The following is a 15,545-nucleotide window of genomic DNA, read 5'->3' on the forward strand; positions in this document are numbered from 1 at the left end:
GACCCAGGGTCTGAACCTGCGTCCCTGCCTCCCACCCTGGCACCTCTAGTCGGTGTGCTAGTGGGTCTTGTCTGAGCGTGGCTCGAGCCTGGGCCTTAAGGTGCAGTCCACGGAGAGGGCTAAATGTGCGGGGCGGCACCCCCAGCCTGGACCGTGATGTGGTCTCCCCTTTCTTGCGCACCTTGGCTCTTATACCTCAGAGACGGCAGTGGTGATGATGAACCCCCTGCCAAAAGGCCGAGGGGGCCCTTAGGATAACAGCCCACCGAATCGTCTGCTCGAGTGATGGCAGGGACCGGCTTCATGTCATGGCCTGTCCCCCAGTCTCGTGTGTGGGGCTGGGCACATGCCAGCTCTGTTCGGGGCCGCAGTGGGCCCCTCATGAAGGAGGCTCAGTAGTAACCGGGGTCCTGTCCCCCTCAGCACCGAGCTCATGACCTTAAGGATGTCTTCCCATATTTGAAGACCTACCTGGAGGCCAGAGTGTTTGTCTGAGTGGGGCTTTTGGCTTGTAGTGGCCTGTCTGTCCGCCGGGAACAGGGGGAGCGTTGATGAACTCTCTAGCCCTTCTGCCAAGGAGGGGAAGGAACAGCATGGGGCACCTTGCACACATCACTTCAACCCTTGATGCTCAGAGTGTAGACTGAAGGTGAGCAGCCCCGGCCCCGGCTGCGTGCTCGTTAGAGAAGCAGACTCTCGGGCAAAACCCCAGACCTGCTGAACCAGAATCGGCATTTTACCCATATTCTCAGCTGACGTGTACGCGCACTGATTGAGAACTGATCCCAGCCATCCAGAGTGGCCCTTGTAGGTCTTTTGTAACTCCAGTTAAAAGAGTTTAGACCTCTTGAGAGCCCAGTTTCCGTTATCTGTAAAATGGGTGAAATTGGAGCCATACTAGGCCAGTGGTTTTCAAACTGTGTTCCTCTGAGCACAGTGGGTTCCCAGGAAGACCCCCGAGGGGCTGCCGTGGGGCTCGTGTGCTTCAGGGTGAGATTCGTAGCTAAACATTTTGCAAGCCCCTGGGCCCGTGGGCTCCCAGGTGGGTCTGGGTGCTGGCTCGGGGTCCACACTGAGCGGACTCTCTTCTCGCCCAGGGAGCGCTTGAAGCGCAGCCAGAAGAGCACCAAGGTGGAGGGGCCGGAGCCCGCGCCGGCTGAGGCCTCGCTGAGTGCAGAGCAGGGGACGATGACGGAGGTGAAGGTGAAGACCGAGCTACCTGATGACTACATCCAGGAGGTGATCTGGCAGGGGGAGGCCAAGGAGGAGAAGAAGGCGGTCGGCAAGGACGGGACAGGTGATGTGCCCGCTGAGATCTGCGTGGTGATCGGTGGTGTCCGCAACCAGCAGACCCTTGGTGAGTGCCTGCCTGAGAGGGTCGGGGCTGGGACCAGGGTGGTCGGGTCCCGAAGAGCAGAGGGCTGCCTCTTCCTGGCTGAGAGAGCTTTCGGTGGCTCCCCGCTGCCTTCAGGGAAGGACCTAGTCTCCTTAGACTTGCCCTTGGCTTGTACAGCCCAGGTCTGGACCGCTTTCCTTTCCACCTGACGTGTCAGAGCCCAGCCTGTGTTTTAAGACTTTGTTCAGGTCAGATGCCTGGACTTTCTGTAGGTGTGGTGAACCCCTCATGCTGTGGGGCTCCCATGTCCCCCAGGTGGGTCTGGCACAGACACATTGCTCGTTGTCCTAAACGCCCACCTGCGTTTCTTCCTCCTTGGGCTCCCGAAGGCGGAGCAGGTGCCTGGGCTGGATCACATTGGTGATAGACCAGCACCTTCCCCTGCCTCTTCTGGACTGGGTCAGGCTCAGAGTAGCTCTGCGGAAACGAGCTTCGTAGCAGTCCTCGCTCCCCCACTAGGGGAGTCCCCTCGGGGGCTGCCTGCACACCTGCCAGGGTCACAGACTCAGATGCCCGTGAGGCCCAGCGCATACACGGAGTGGCTCGGTCCTCCGTGGCCGCGGTAACGAGGTGGGAGACAGGCTTTGTGTGGCCGGATCTCAGTGGACATGCCATAGGCCTGAAATGCAACATCTGATGTGAATTCTTTTGGCTTTAGGTGTTGGCGACTAATTTGACTTTTGAAATCTGCCTAACAGAACCTATCTGGGGGTCTGGGTCCTTTCGTGGCACAGATTGGCAACCCCTTGTGTGTAAAATAAAGTCTGCGGGCCTTACCCTGGCGCCAAGGCCTTGCCTAGTTTGTTCCCATCCGCACGGTCCTCCCTGTCTTAGACACGCTGCCACCTCCCGCCCCTCTCCCTATCCCCTCTGGTCCAGCTCTGGCTCACTTGCTCCAGACTCCTCGGCTCATGTCCCATGTGTGGCACGCAGGGCCTCGTGTGGACGTTCCCCTGTGTCTCTGTCCCCAAGTTTACACTCGAGTCCTGTTGCCTCTTCTTCCCAGCTGCCAGGGCTCAGCCTCGTCCTCCGTTTCCTGGCTGTTCTCTGTCCGCCCACCTGGGCCATGTGGCATCCTGCAGACAGCTATGCCTTCATGTCTCTCTGCCCTCACTTGCCCTCCACTCTGGCTGCCAGGGGCCTTGGGAAAAACAAGTCATTGACCATGTCACTCATGTCACTCTCTGCTTACAAACTTGGGACTCCCCACTATGTCTAGGGTCAAGGCCATAGTATCAAGATCGCCATAACCTGATGCCTGTTTCTTATTTATGACCTTTTCGGACCTTGCATTCCAGCACACACACTGCCTTTCCACGGCATCTCTTGCCCTTGGCCGGTACTCATTCCTCTCCCTGCAGTTCCTTTGCCCATGTGCGCATGCCCAGATGCAGCCTGTCTTTCAAGGCCAGCTCCAGTGCCACCTCCTCCCAGAAGCCTTCTGGACTTTCTTCTAGCCAGCGTGTTCTGTTTCTACCTTGCCCCTCACTTGGGTACCCCCCATGATCTGTTTGAGATTAGAGGGACCTTGTCTGTGCCTACCTCTGCCACAAGACTAGGAGTCCATGGAGGTTGGTGCATCGGGACTTGTCTGATCTGTGTCTCTGGGTTTGCTGCTTCCACCCCACAATGTCCAGCAAGGTACCAGCTTCTAGGGGGCAGTACTGACATCAGTGTCCTAACTGTCAGGATGGGGCTAGGTTATGCCCAGTCACAACAGATCCTGAAAGTAACGAGATCTTGGTAGCTCAGAACCACAAAGGTTTCTTCCTTGGTCACACTGCGTGTGCGGTGTAGGTCATCTGGGGGCTCTGCTCTGGACTCAGGCTGAAAGCAGCCATTGTGTGAAATGCTGTCGGCCAAGCAAGCCCTGGAGGGATTCAAACTGCTGCAGCCCAGAGGGTAGGAGAGTCAAGTCCCCTCCCTGTCATTGGCCACACGAGTCACATGGCCCCACCCAACTGCAGGTGGCCAGGAGATGTCATCCTCCCAACGTGATGGAATTGGGATGACACAGCAGTACGTGGTGAAGAGCTTGAGTAACAGCCCAGTGCTAATAAGCCCAGGGGAAGAAGGGCCTTTTCAGGAGCCTGTGTCTGGCCTTCCTCCATCAGTATGCGTTCCCTGGGTCTAAGGACAGTGTTAGCCACTAGGGATCTGCCACTGACCCAAGACAGGACGTGCCCTTGCTCACTTGGGGGGGTGTGTTTTAAGACTCACTGGACTCAGGAGCTATTTCTGCCTCCTCCCCAGGAGATGCTCGCTCAGTGAAGAGTAGGTGAATCTGAATCTTGGGATGGAGCCAGCAGTCGGGGTTCGGTGGGGAAGGCCTAGGGCAGCCATGTTAGCGAATGTTCGGAGGGAGTCTTCCCTGCACCAGCTGCCGGCCACGGATGGTGGTTTCCAGCTCGGTGGCCGCTCAGTGGCAGGGTTCTTGGCTTTGCGGTGCCCTTGAGGCTCCCCGTCCTGCCCACTCACGGGTGTGCAGATAAAGAGGCAGTGGAAGAGAACAGCATTGTGCAAGGGAGATGAGCTCAGGGCTCGGTCTCCAAGTGCATCCAGGCTCTCTGATGTAATAGCTGTGGGACGTCAGGCAGGCTGCTTGACCTCCCTATGCCTCAGTTCTTAGAACTGCCAATTCGTGGGGTTGTGCGAAGATTCAGTGAGGTGAGGTCTATAAAGCCCTCAGCATTTTACTTGGTAAAGACTACCTTTATCAGTAGGATTAGCATTGCTCTTCTGGGGCGGAGAGCGCCTCTTTCAAGTACCTCTTCAAGGGGGAAGAGTAGTAATAGTTCCTGCATTTTTCTGAAGCCTAAGAAATAAATACACCAAGATGGTGTAGAGAAAAAATGGGCCGGGGAAGAAGTTGGCTCTGGGTGAGGTGTCAGAGGACGTGGGTTCTAATTGAGCCTCCATTGTCTTGTCTGAACAGGACAACCTGTCCCGTCCCCAGAGCCCCTGCTAGTGCTTCCTTCCTAGAATCCAGGGACTTTGGGTATGTTGTGACATTGCTAAGTAACCTGCTTTTGGCAGACCCTTATTGAAAAAGGAGTACAGCCACGGTGGCAAGGGGGAGTGGAGCTGCCGTTTTGGAACCCCGAAGGCAGGCAGGGCCTGGACCTTCCCTGCTGGTTATCGAGGCTCATCTTGCATCCGTCAGGGCAGACCTTCCTCCTTGGGGGTGTAGTTTCTGTCAAGGGTCAGGTTCAGAGAAATCTGGGTTGGCCTCAGTACCAGAAAAGAAAAGCATTTAAAAAAAAAAAATCGATGTAAGAATTGAGCCTTTCAAATTCAGCTGTTCTCAAGATGGCAAGTAGGTTTCATCTCGTGGGCCATGTCCGAGTAATTGCTACTGTTTATTAGGGGTTCTATGTTAAAGGTTCTAAAGGGGCGGTGTGATTAAGCATGATTGATTATTAATGTCTGCCACAGATGTGGGAATAGGCAGTGAGGCTCTGTATGCTACGGGTTTGACACCTCTTATCCCCTCATTTTATAAAGGGGCAAACAGAGGCTAACAGAAAGGAAAAGAGTGGCTCCCAGTGGTCCACAGAGCAAGTCAGTGGCATTTTCTTCCACTTCATGAAGGGACTGTCCACCTCACAGCGACCCTCTCCCACCTGGAAGGAAAACAAGGAGGGAAAGCACTTCTGGGGATCTGGCCAGGGGCCAAATGCTGATTAGAGCCATCCCTTTAAATGCACCTGTGCCACAGAGGCTGGGTGGCGTGGAGTTAAGGAACACGTTCCCCAGCCGCTTGGCGGGGAAGTATGAAGTTCTGTGCGCCCGAGGGCCTGCGGAGTGCCCCGCTCCCCCAGTCACGCTCAGGGCTCAGAGCTGGCCTCTGTTACTGAATAGAAGAGTGTTCCCAGTGGCCACTCAGTGCTGCGCCATGCGAGAACCTTGCTGCATCCGCAGGTCCTCGCTGGCCCTGTAGCGGCCATCAGACAGTTTCCAGTGGCACGGACCTCACCCAGCTCACTTCCCGTGGGGCAGCTAGGGCTTGGGCCTGAGGACGGCATCTCGCAGCTTCTCAGGCTGGGAGAGGCTGGAGGAGCATCAGTGCCCAGGAGGCTGGCTGCCAGGCTTGCCCTGGGGACTGCTGTTTCCTGGCTGCCAGAAGTTCCTGTGCTAAGAAAGCGATCTCTCGCTCTTAGAAAGAACGTCACTACCATTGGAGCCAGTGTGGGAGAAACCGGGGGTTTTGAGCCAGAAGCGCTGAGATGATCTTGAACTCGATGACTCTGTTGGATAAAACCCGAAGTGAAAGGAAGTGAGGTCACCTTTGGCCTGTGTCCACCTGACGGGCTACACGTGCGTCTCGGCACAGCAGCCCCGAGGGCAGTTGGATCCACACTTGAGGTTTTGAGAACCCCACGAGGAGTGTTGAACACAGGGCGCTCCCGTTGCTGCCACCTCCACCCACACTCAGCAGCCGGCATCGCTGACGGGTCACCCGGGACGTCAGCAGTGCGCCTCTGCGTCCTCCTCAACACCGTCCACCGGACAGCACTGCCAGGCAGCTGGGGTTGAAAAGTAGCAAGTGGAAACCTACTTGCTGTTCTTGTCCTAGATGGTGAAGACAGGGCAAGCTGGGTTTAGAGCAGCCAGGACGTTCACCCCATGCAACGTTTCCTGGTTCTGAGAGAGAAGGATGCTCGGATCCCATCGTAGTGGTCAGAAGGTCCTACCCAGCAGTGGGTGCTCATCTCTGTATGGTGAGACATTGGTCCTTAATCCTGGGGAGCTTACACGTGAGGGGAGCCCAGGGAGAGCAGCAGGTGCCTGGAGACCAGTGGTGCAGGAGCCCCTAGAGGGAGCAAGCCAGCCAGTGGGGCCCTTCCTCGGATGTGGGGTGAGGGCCAACTAGCTTATTTCCAGCCCCATGGAAGAACTAAGGGCTCTTTGTCCTGGGGAGGAAGAGACTGGGGGTGGGGGCCGGTGGTAGGGGTCCAGGAGAGGGGGAGGATAGAGGTAGTCATGACTGGAAGCATTTGAGTGGGAGGGGAAGGAGTGGATGTGTTCTGCCTGGCCCCAACTGGTAAGGGGGCATCACCAGTGAATTCAGCTAAGTAACAGGAACCTGTGTGACTGTGGGAACTGTCTGGAACCAGATACAGGCCTGGGAGGGCATGAGTTCTGTCCCGGAAATCACTGGACGGGGTACAGGAGGCAGAGTCAAGGAGCAGATGGAGGACTGCACGGGTGTTTTTGAGCAGTGAGCTTTGAGCACGGCGGGTAGAGGTGTTTCCATGCCCGTAGGACTGCCTGGGGGAGGCGGCACAGGGAAAGGGGGTGGTGGGTCGGCTGCAGCTCTGGAAGGAGCAGTAGGAGGGCAGGCAGCCGTTCAGATCTGGCCACGTGGATTTGGGTCTGTGACAAATGCGGGCAACGGAGGTGCCAGGTCCTGCCCCATATCAGGCCAGCTGATAGTTTCCTGTTTCAGTGGGTGGTTGGCAGGTCTCACCCCGGAGGCTGCCAGAACCAGCCCTCAGCCCTTTGCTGCAGCCGCGTGGGAAGGAGGGGTTCTGGCCACCCTCCCAGGCACGTCTTAGCTCTGCTGCCGGTGGTTCAGGGTGGGAAGGGGTCCTGGGTGGAGGGTCCCCACGGGAAAGGGTCCCTGGGCTGTAAATCTGAGAGTCCCAGGATCTGCCCCGCGGTAGAGTCTCAGATGGGACCCTTAACCTCTCTGAGCCGTGCTGTCTTCATAGATTGGTGGGTGTAAGAACATCTGCCTGTCTTTCCAGGAGGCATGTTGGGGGCACAGGGAGGTAACAGGTATGAAAGTGTTTTTTACACGGAGAGACAGAAAATGCAAAACAGCTCCCAGCAGTGTTTGCGGGAGCCTCAGGACGTTGGTGCATCTGGACAGCCAGGAACCTGACGGGCTGATGGCTTTCAACGTTTTATGCTCATCCCGTCCTAAAAGAATTCTGAGAAATTGTATATGCTTTCATATTTTCGAGTTGACATCTCACATTTTTATCCAAAGTTTAAATAATCGCAAAGGATCTAATTTTTGGAGTGTTGTGTAAGAAAAAGAAAAGAAAGTGTCGTTTTTAGAAATGCAACTGTGAAACCACTGTTTTAAACGTGTCGGAGAGAACCCAGAGCCACTGCTGTTTAATATCTGCCATCATCTATTTTAAAAACATGCGAACTGGTTCATCTTTAACAGTCAGAAATTTTACGTCTTTCCTTTTCTCTCCTTGAACTCATATTTCCAGTCCACTTCCCTCGCAGGATTTTATCCTAATGTAATATATTTTTTATGCCCGAGAGTCTTTTATTGATCACTCTTATACACTCCTCTCCCACGACAAGATGTACATAAATTGAAATAGAAATTTCTAAAAAATTTGTCAGGATCATAAAACTCTACTTTTTAAAACTTTTCCCCCCCAGATCGAGTTAGTATTAGTATTAGTCCATTTGTTAAAAACAAATTTGGAATAAACAGTAAACATAAAAATAAAAAAAATTATTGGAAATGCATCTCTTAATGAAATGGATGGGGCTTTATTTCTTTTTCAGTTGCCTCCTGTTTCTCTGAATTAATATTTTCTCATTATTGAATGAGGCAAGATTTAGCATTAATTTAATTCCTGATTTTTTTTGTTTGTTTGTTTCTGTACACGTAAGTACTTAGAAAGCTTAATCACGTAGGTAAAGAACCAGGGATGGATGGAGTTTTGAGCGTCACTCAATGTTTGGAACTCTTCCCAAGTTGTGTGCTGAAAATCGCATGGGGTATGTCATCACACGCTGTTTTTAAGGGTCTCTGTGCTGGTAATTCCATTAGATTCTTACTCCGTTTCGTTGAGAGTAAAGAATTGGAAATCACCCAATTCACAGAAGGCCTTGTGCCCTGCCATTAGCTTTTGCCCGCGTTCTAGGTTCCCTCCTAGACCCCTTTGCTTGGACCCGTGAGATGGGCAGCCCCCATGGTGGGCACCGTGGTGGGATGGGGGGGTGAGGAATCGTCTTGCTTGTAGTGTATCAGGGTGGCGGTGAGGAGACACGTGGGAAGGAGAGCCCACTGAGCGGGGCCTCCCCGCCCCCTGCTGCATCCCCAGCACATTGATTTTAGGGAAGAATATATTTGAAAGTTGATGATTAAGGTATTGATTCTCTTAAAACTACCTGTGCTCACATATCCCCAGGTGATTTGTACTCTACTTGAAAGACCCTGGTCCCAAGGATACTTGGGCTGAGTCCAAGCCCGGAGAGCCTCGGGAAACCCACTTGTCCATGATTGACCTCTGTGGCTCCCTTGTCCGCCAGCAGGCCCTGGGTCTCGCTCCTGTGGGGTACCAGAACCAAGAGAGGTTTCGGGACTCCTTGACACCCCTACCTTCTTGTGTTTTTCCTCTCATTGACCTGTCCAGCTTTCTGCCTCGTTGCATTTTGTGTATCTAGAAAGGTATGTGAGCTGGCCTGGAGCTAGCTGGTGCACATGATAGGGCTGCGGCTTGCTGCCCTCATTTCTGGCCCTAGGGGGCAGCTTTTCTGTGTTAGCTTCCCGACTTCTTCCCTCCATGGCCTCAGGAACTAGAGCCTCCCCTGGTCCCAGCTCACCTCACCTGGTCTGTCCCGCACTCTTGGGGAGGGAGCCAAGTGCTTCTGGAAAATGCCAAACAGGTTCTGTTACTCAGTGCCTGTGGGTTCTTGCGTCACTAGTGACGGGGTTGGGGAGAAGAAGAGGCTGGGCTGCCGTGTGCCGGCATGCTCTGTCTGCTGCCCCAGGCAGCCGTGAGAGCGGATGGAGGACTCTGGGAGTCCCACAGTAGGATTGGACGTGGTGGGACAAGCAGGGGTGTAAGGGGGTGGTCATCTGCCCTGCCGCGCTAGGGGGAGCCCTGGGACCGAGGGGGAAGCCCCAGCTCTCTTGGCATCCAGAGAGGACTTGGTGTGGGGGCAGCAGGGTGGCTCGGAAGGCTGGCCAGCCATGAGCTGAGTAGCCCCCACCCTGGACCGCCTGGCCCCTAGAACATTCACGCTCATCAGTGAACTGGGTATGGAGTTGTCCCAAGCAATCCAGGACTTCTGGGAGGGTGGAGGATGGGAACGAGACCTGGGTGCCCCCAGTGGATGGTACATGTTAAAAAGCACTGTCTCTTCTCGGGCCTTTCCCAGAAAGGGTGGCGATCACACACACACACACACGCGCGCGCGCGCGCGCTGGATCACCGCTGACCTGAGCCACTCTTACTTACCTCATCTGAGAAATGGGGATGATAATCATTCTGTCTGCTGGGCGCACGAGGGTGAGCTGAGCTGGCCACGGGCTGCACCCCTGGCTAGCTTCTGCTTATGTGTCGGGCTCGGAGGCCAGCTCTGCTGAGACGCAGGGGAGGCTCGAATGAAGTGCATTAAGCACCTGTCACTTAGACTGTGGTGGTGACAAAGGACAGGGGTTGCTGGGGAGCCCAGCAGAGTGAGGAAGTGTGCCTGGCAGGGAGTTAATTGTGGGGCCTGGGGCTGTCTGAGCTGAGCATCCCCAGGAAGCCTTGCTGGCGTCCCCCTGCACCACACTGGGGTACTCAGTGACTGTGGGTGGCTAGGGGGTTGGACAACAATGGGGCCACAGCATAGGCAGGGCATAGCCTTCCTATAGGGTCATTTTGCTGGAAGGCTTTTGGGGAGTAATGTCATAGCCATACAGTGGATAATTTTGTTATATTTATGTCACGAGTTAGAATACAGAGAAAACATCAAACTTCGGGGGGATTTGGGCCTGTGGCTGCTGCTTTCTGCCATAGCCCAGCCTTCCAGGGCAGGTGTGCTGCCCCCTGGGCAGAACAAGTTCTCCAGTGAAAAAGGAGACCGTATGATTTTGGTTGCCCTCCTGTGTGTGGTTGGAGAAACCAAGGCCCCAGGCCCCAGCAGCTTAGGTGACTGGCTTTCCTGAGATGTGGGGCACCCCCTCACCTGGCTCCTTCCCCACCTCCCAGGAACCCCCAACTTCAAGGGCTCTTTCTGATTTCTTACGTAATTCAGATGGAAAAGCGCCCGAAGGCAGCCCCCACGGTGGATCGGTGCGAAGCCGCTATTCAGGGACCTGGATTTTTGACCAAGCATTGAGATACACATCTGGTACGTGAGGGCCGAGGGCAGGAGGACCTGATCGGGGCCAGTGTGAGGGTGGGGCATGGCCGGACAGGGCCGTGTGGGAGCCACGCTCATCTGCCCTGTTGCTGTCAGAGGGCAGCACATCTGAGCCTGCCAGGGGCTTGGAGGACTTGGCCATTGGAGGGATGCCGGCTTGTGGAAATTGGCAAGTCTGGAACACCGGGACCATTCTGGCAGTGCCTGCTGTGGGCAGCAACTTTGAAACAAGCCAAGGCTATATAAAGAAGTCCTGTGGCCAAGTGTTTTGGAAGGGCTGGGCTTAAACAGGGTTCCTGTAGGACATCTTCCCAAGTTCCCTCTGTGCCACACCTTCCCAAGACGACCGTGCCTCCCACCAGCTTAGCTTGATTATGGGTCTCTCTTTCCTGGACTGCGTTCTGGAAGTTGGGTTCTGAAGAATTCTGGAACATGTGTTTAATGAAAGCGGCTGTGCCGTGCTGAGTGCCTGCTTTGTACTATGTACTGTGCTCAGTAGCCCAAGTATTACTGCTCACAAGCGCCCCCTTGAGGTGGGTACCATTTTCCTGTGCTTAGAGAGGAAGCCTGAGGCACGAGTGTTTCCAGGGCCCTTGGCCGCTAAGGTAGTGAGCCAGGATTTGAAGCAGGTGTGCTGACACCACCGCAGTGTGGGGCTGCCTCTCTGGTGTGCTCTACCCTGGCCGTGGCCCCCAGCCGCCAGCCACCTGAGCATCCAGCCCCTCTGCAGGCAGAGCACCTGAAGCCTGGGTCTTAGGGTGAGTGAGAGACAGGCAGGACCTTGGGAGGGGATCCTAAGACTCTGTGCATGGGGCAGGGGGCCCCCACTCTGCCCTGGGGAGCCAGGAGAGGGTACAGTACTGATGGCTGCACCCCCCCCGTTACTCTGTGTGGGTTGAGATCCGGGAGCAGGGCTTCAAGGATCCTCAGCTCGCTCTGTGGGTTGAGGGGAAAATCCCATAAAGCTGGGAGGAACCTGGCCTGCTTATCCACAGGATGAAGTAGGTGGGCAAGTTGGGCGACCCACTGCAGCATGCACTTACTACACAGTTTGAAAGTCCTGAGGTCACTGACGATAGGGGAGAAACTGAGGCCCAGGTCTGTGGCAGAAAGGGGGTAGGACTGGGGCACAGAGACTTCATCTGGAAGAAGGTCAGATCTGAACCAAGTTTTGCCTCATCACTGTCTGTGGCCTCAAGTCTTCTGGGGAGAGAGTCCACTTTCCCTGGATGCCTTCTCTTCCATCTGCCCTTTACTTTGGCCTCCTGCTTGTTCACCCCCGTGACCTTGGCCCCTCGCTGTGGCCACATCAGGGTCCTGTGCTGCGCCCACCAGGTTCAGTACTTCACTGTCGTAACCCCGTCACCCTGCCTGTCCTCTTGCCTAGTGGACTGTCTCCTTCCTGTCATGGAGGGTGCTAATCACGCACGGACTTGCTCATGGTTGGGGCTTCGGTGCCAGGCACGTTGAAGGTGCTCCACGAATTCTCACTTGGTTGAAGGAGAATTGGCAAAAACTGCTGAAGAGTGGATAGAGGCACGGGAAGGGAGTCGGGGTCATTATGACTCGGTGACAGATGCGTAGAACGGCAGGACTCCGTGGATTTATTGAGCCCCCATTGCGTGCCAGTCAGTGGACTAAAGACAAAGAAATACCCAGTCTCATCTTTGCCCTCCCCGTATTTGTATTTTTTCCTCTTTGAGACAAGGGTGACACGTATAAAACCAGCGGGTAACAGGTGGCTAGGTTCCACGCTGGTGTTGGGATGACAGCGTCTCCTCTATGACCCACAGTGGTAAGGCGGCGAGGCCACCTGTGTGACAGCCAGCTCACAGGATGTGTCTTGTTAGTCCTGATCTTGGTCGTGAGACATAGGGGTCACCGTCCTGGTGACCTTACATGAGAGGCCGCTGCGGCTCTGACTGGAGAAAGGGGTGTGCCTGCTGTCCACTGGGGGCCGTGGCAGAGCTGAGTGGACCTTCTGACTCCAGGCTCAGTGCTCCTCAGACTTAATCTGATACCTGGAATTTGTACCTGGTATATAGGCCTCTGCTCCCAGGAGAGGTCAAAGGCAGTAAGAGCTGGTGATGTGGGCACTCCCTGAACCCCTGGGCTCATGCATTATCCACTTTTCCCATCAGGAACAGAGGCCCAACCAGTAAATGGTAGAGCTGAGATCCCCTCCCAGGTCTGTCTTATTCTAGAATCAGTGGTTCCTGAACCTGGTTGCTGGTCTGCTCAGAATCCACTGAGGCACCCTTTTGTAAAAGGCAGATTCCTAGGCCCCTAGCCCCAGCCATTCTAGGGCACTGACCCTGGCATGGGGCCAGGGCCTCTGTGTGGTACGAGCTTCCTGACCATTCTGTTAGGAAGGATGTGGCCCAGCCTCTGGTGGCAGTGGGCGTCTGTGAGGGATGACCCGTGAGGGATGACCCGGGCCTCTTCTCTTAGGGCCCCTGCCGGGCTGGGTCTGATGGGCTCTGCCTGGCTTCCTTCTATGGGCCTTCCGTGTGTGCTCTGTATGGGTAGGCTCTGCCTTGACCTGTCTGAAATGCCTATTGGGAACTCAGCCATTTCAGTCCCAGCTCCTGGGGGAAGGGGCCAGCAGAGGACAGGAGTCAGGTAGTTACACCATGTCTATCTCTGTATGTCTGAGAGAACAAGAAAGCTTCTCAGTAGATTGTGGTGGTGGGGGGTACTGTTCCCTTAGGGCACATCTCTAATAGGGCTGGGCACATACTAAGAGGAGTATAGGGCCACTCTGTAAGGTAGGTGTTTATAACCCCACTGGACAGATGAGCAGACTGAGGTTTAACGTGTCTAAGGGAATTACCTAGGGCATGATGCTGGTAAGTGGCAGAACAGGGACGGGGATCAGATCCCTCTGGTTCAAAGACTGTTCTCTTAATCTCTGTACCATCCCGGCAAGGAGGAGAGGTAAAAGTTACTCAGGTGTGTGTTGATTTCTTTCCTTGGATGCAATTTATTCCTTATTTTGAAAGAGCACTTTAAGGTTCATTTCCTTTTTCCTCCCAAGGAATAAGTTTAAGAAAGAGTTGTCTTCTCCATCTCACAGATTTGGAAACTGAGGCCCGGAGATGGGAAGTGACTTCCTCGAGGTCACTTAAAGAGTTTGGGGCAGAAATTTGGAACTAGACCCTGGGCTCCTGACTTCTGGCCCGGGGCTGTGTCTGCTGGTCCTTGCTGTGTCTTTGCTTGTCAGGGCTAATGCAGCCCACGGGATGTGGTGCCCCCTGGTCGCGGAGTTCGTGATCCTTGGGGGCATTCCTGGGACCTCATAGTTGCACATGTTGGGCACTTACTGACCTGTCCCTCTCTTTCCTGTTTTCCAGGATCCTATGAGTGTGGAATTTGTGGCAAGAAGTATAAGTATTACAACTGTTTCCAGACCCACGTCCGGGCACACCGAGGTGAGGGGCGTCCCGGGAGCAGAGACGGGGGCCACACCTCCCCATTCCCTGCCTGGCATGTTGATGACTGCAGGGCCCCCTCTCCCGCTGTGTGCCGTAGGATGGAGACCAAGGTGGAGAGAAGAGGCCTCCTTATGTGGGAGAGCACACAGGGCCAGTGGGGGGTTGGGAGGACATGCCACCAGCCTTCTGCTCCATGTGGGTCTTCTTTCTCCCAGGATGCATCAGGGCTGCCTGGAGGGGGCGGCCTCTGCAGGGAAGGTGCTCCCATGTCATCTCGTGTGCTCCTCTCGGCTTCCCTGGGTGTGGGGTCGGGGCACTGTCTCCATTCTGAACATGAGGAGGCTGAGGGGACAGGACAGATGGTGCCAGGGAGGACAGCCAGTGGGTCCGGGCCTGACGGCCGGGGGCACGGGGAAGGGCTGTGAACGGGCACAGAGTGTCATGGGCACACTGTGCTGAGGTCACTGTCTCCCCCCTAGTCCCTCGTGCTCTTTGGCACCGGCCTCACGGGGAGTCCAGTCTATTCACTTCCTTCTCATTTTCTCTCTCATGCAGACACTGAAGCCACCTCAGGGGAGGGAGCCTCCCAAGGCAGTGAGTATTTCCCCCTTGTTCTTTCCCCCTCAGGACTGTCCTAAGGGGCCGGTGGGAGACAACTTGGCTGTGCTTCAGGCTTTGGGGCCAGAGGGTCTTGACATTGGAGGATGGAACCTCAGAGCAGCCTTTCCCAAATGTGTCTGTGGCAGAGCAACCTTTCCCAAATGCGTTCTGGCATGCGTCCTGTGGAAGCTACCAGGTGTTTTGTCAGTAATGGGTTCTCTGGCCCGAGTTCTTGAGTTCCTGAGCCTTGAGTTCTGCCAAAATTTCTTTGTAGTAGACTCCTCAGGGACCCTCACTGGCAAACTCAGCACTGGTGTTTGGGGAATGCTAGTTCGAGTCTTATCTCATGGGCACCCATGGGTGCTCCTCTCTGGGTGCTCCACCCTAGTCTGGGCCGCACAGGGCCTTGCCATCTGAGGACCTGGTTCTGCTTGCCCTCCCCCAGATCGAAACCTGTGGGCCTCAGAAAAGCCAGATGAGCGTAGGCTAGGGTGGAACTTTTCCCCGCCCAACGAGCCTGAGCTCCACAACTCAGACTTTCCACTCGCAGGTGTATCCCCAACAGAGCTGTGTGCCACATGTCCACCAAAAGATGGGAAGTGGATATTTTCTTTTTAAGATTTTATTAAAGAGCGTGCAAGCATGAGCAGTGGGAAGGGGCAGAGAGAAGCAGACTCTGCTGAGCAGGGAGCTGGGAGCCCGATGCGGGGCTCAGTCCCAGGATCCCAGGATCATGACCTGAGTCGAAGGCAGGTGCTCAACCAGCTGAGCCATGCAGGCGCCCGGGAGCTGGCGGTTCTTAGCAGCACTGTTCGTAATAGCCCCGGACTGGAAACCACCCAAGTGCCCAGAGCTAGGTGAACGGACAGATCACTTGTGGTGTGCTCACGTGAAGCAGCAAGAAGGAAGGATGTACGGCTACTCCCAGCGACGTGGATTACACACAAACAGAACCGTTCGCCAAAGGAGCCCAGCACAAGAACCCCTCCTCTAAGATCTCTGTA

At 55.2% G+C, this 15,545-nt stretch overlaps 1 protein-coding gene across 4 annotated transcripts in view; it reads left to right on the forward strand.

The window, feature by feature from the left end:
• The first annotated feature begins 1,122 nt into the window (after positions 1 to 1,122).
• The window catches only part of LOC111145944 (zinc finger protein 618), a 61,338-nt gene continuing 46,915 nt past the window's right edge, over positions 1,123 to 15,545 (forward strand). For 3 of the 4 annotated variants that reach the window (XM_022501259.1, XM_022501261.1, XM_022501260.1), the window contains exons 1-3: positions 1,148 to 1,357; positions 13,861 to 13,938; positions 14,497 to 14,535. In XM_022501259.1, coding sequence (XP_022356967.1) covers positions 1,189 to 1,357; positions 13,861 to 13,938; positions 14,497 to 14,535 — 286 coding nt within the window. In that variant the 5' untranslated portion in view covers positions 1,148 to 1,188. Of the gene's footprint in view, positions 1,358 to 10,399; positions 10,496 to 13,860; positions 13,939 to 14,496; positions 14,536 to 15,545 lie in introns of all 4 variants that reach the window. The other variant, XM_022501262.1, reaches the window with a different exon arrangement.

Source organism: Enhydra lutris, unplaced genomic scaffold (genome assembly GCF_002288905.1).
Source record: "Enhydra lutris kenyoni isolate GAN:26980312 unplaced genomic scaffold, ASM228890v2 scaffoldscaffold13, whole genome shotgun sequence".
In the NCBI taxonomy this organism is placed as follows: Eukaryota; Metazoa; Chordata; class Mammalia; order Carnivora; family Mustelidae; genus Enhydra; species Enhydra lutris.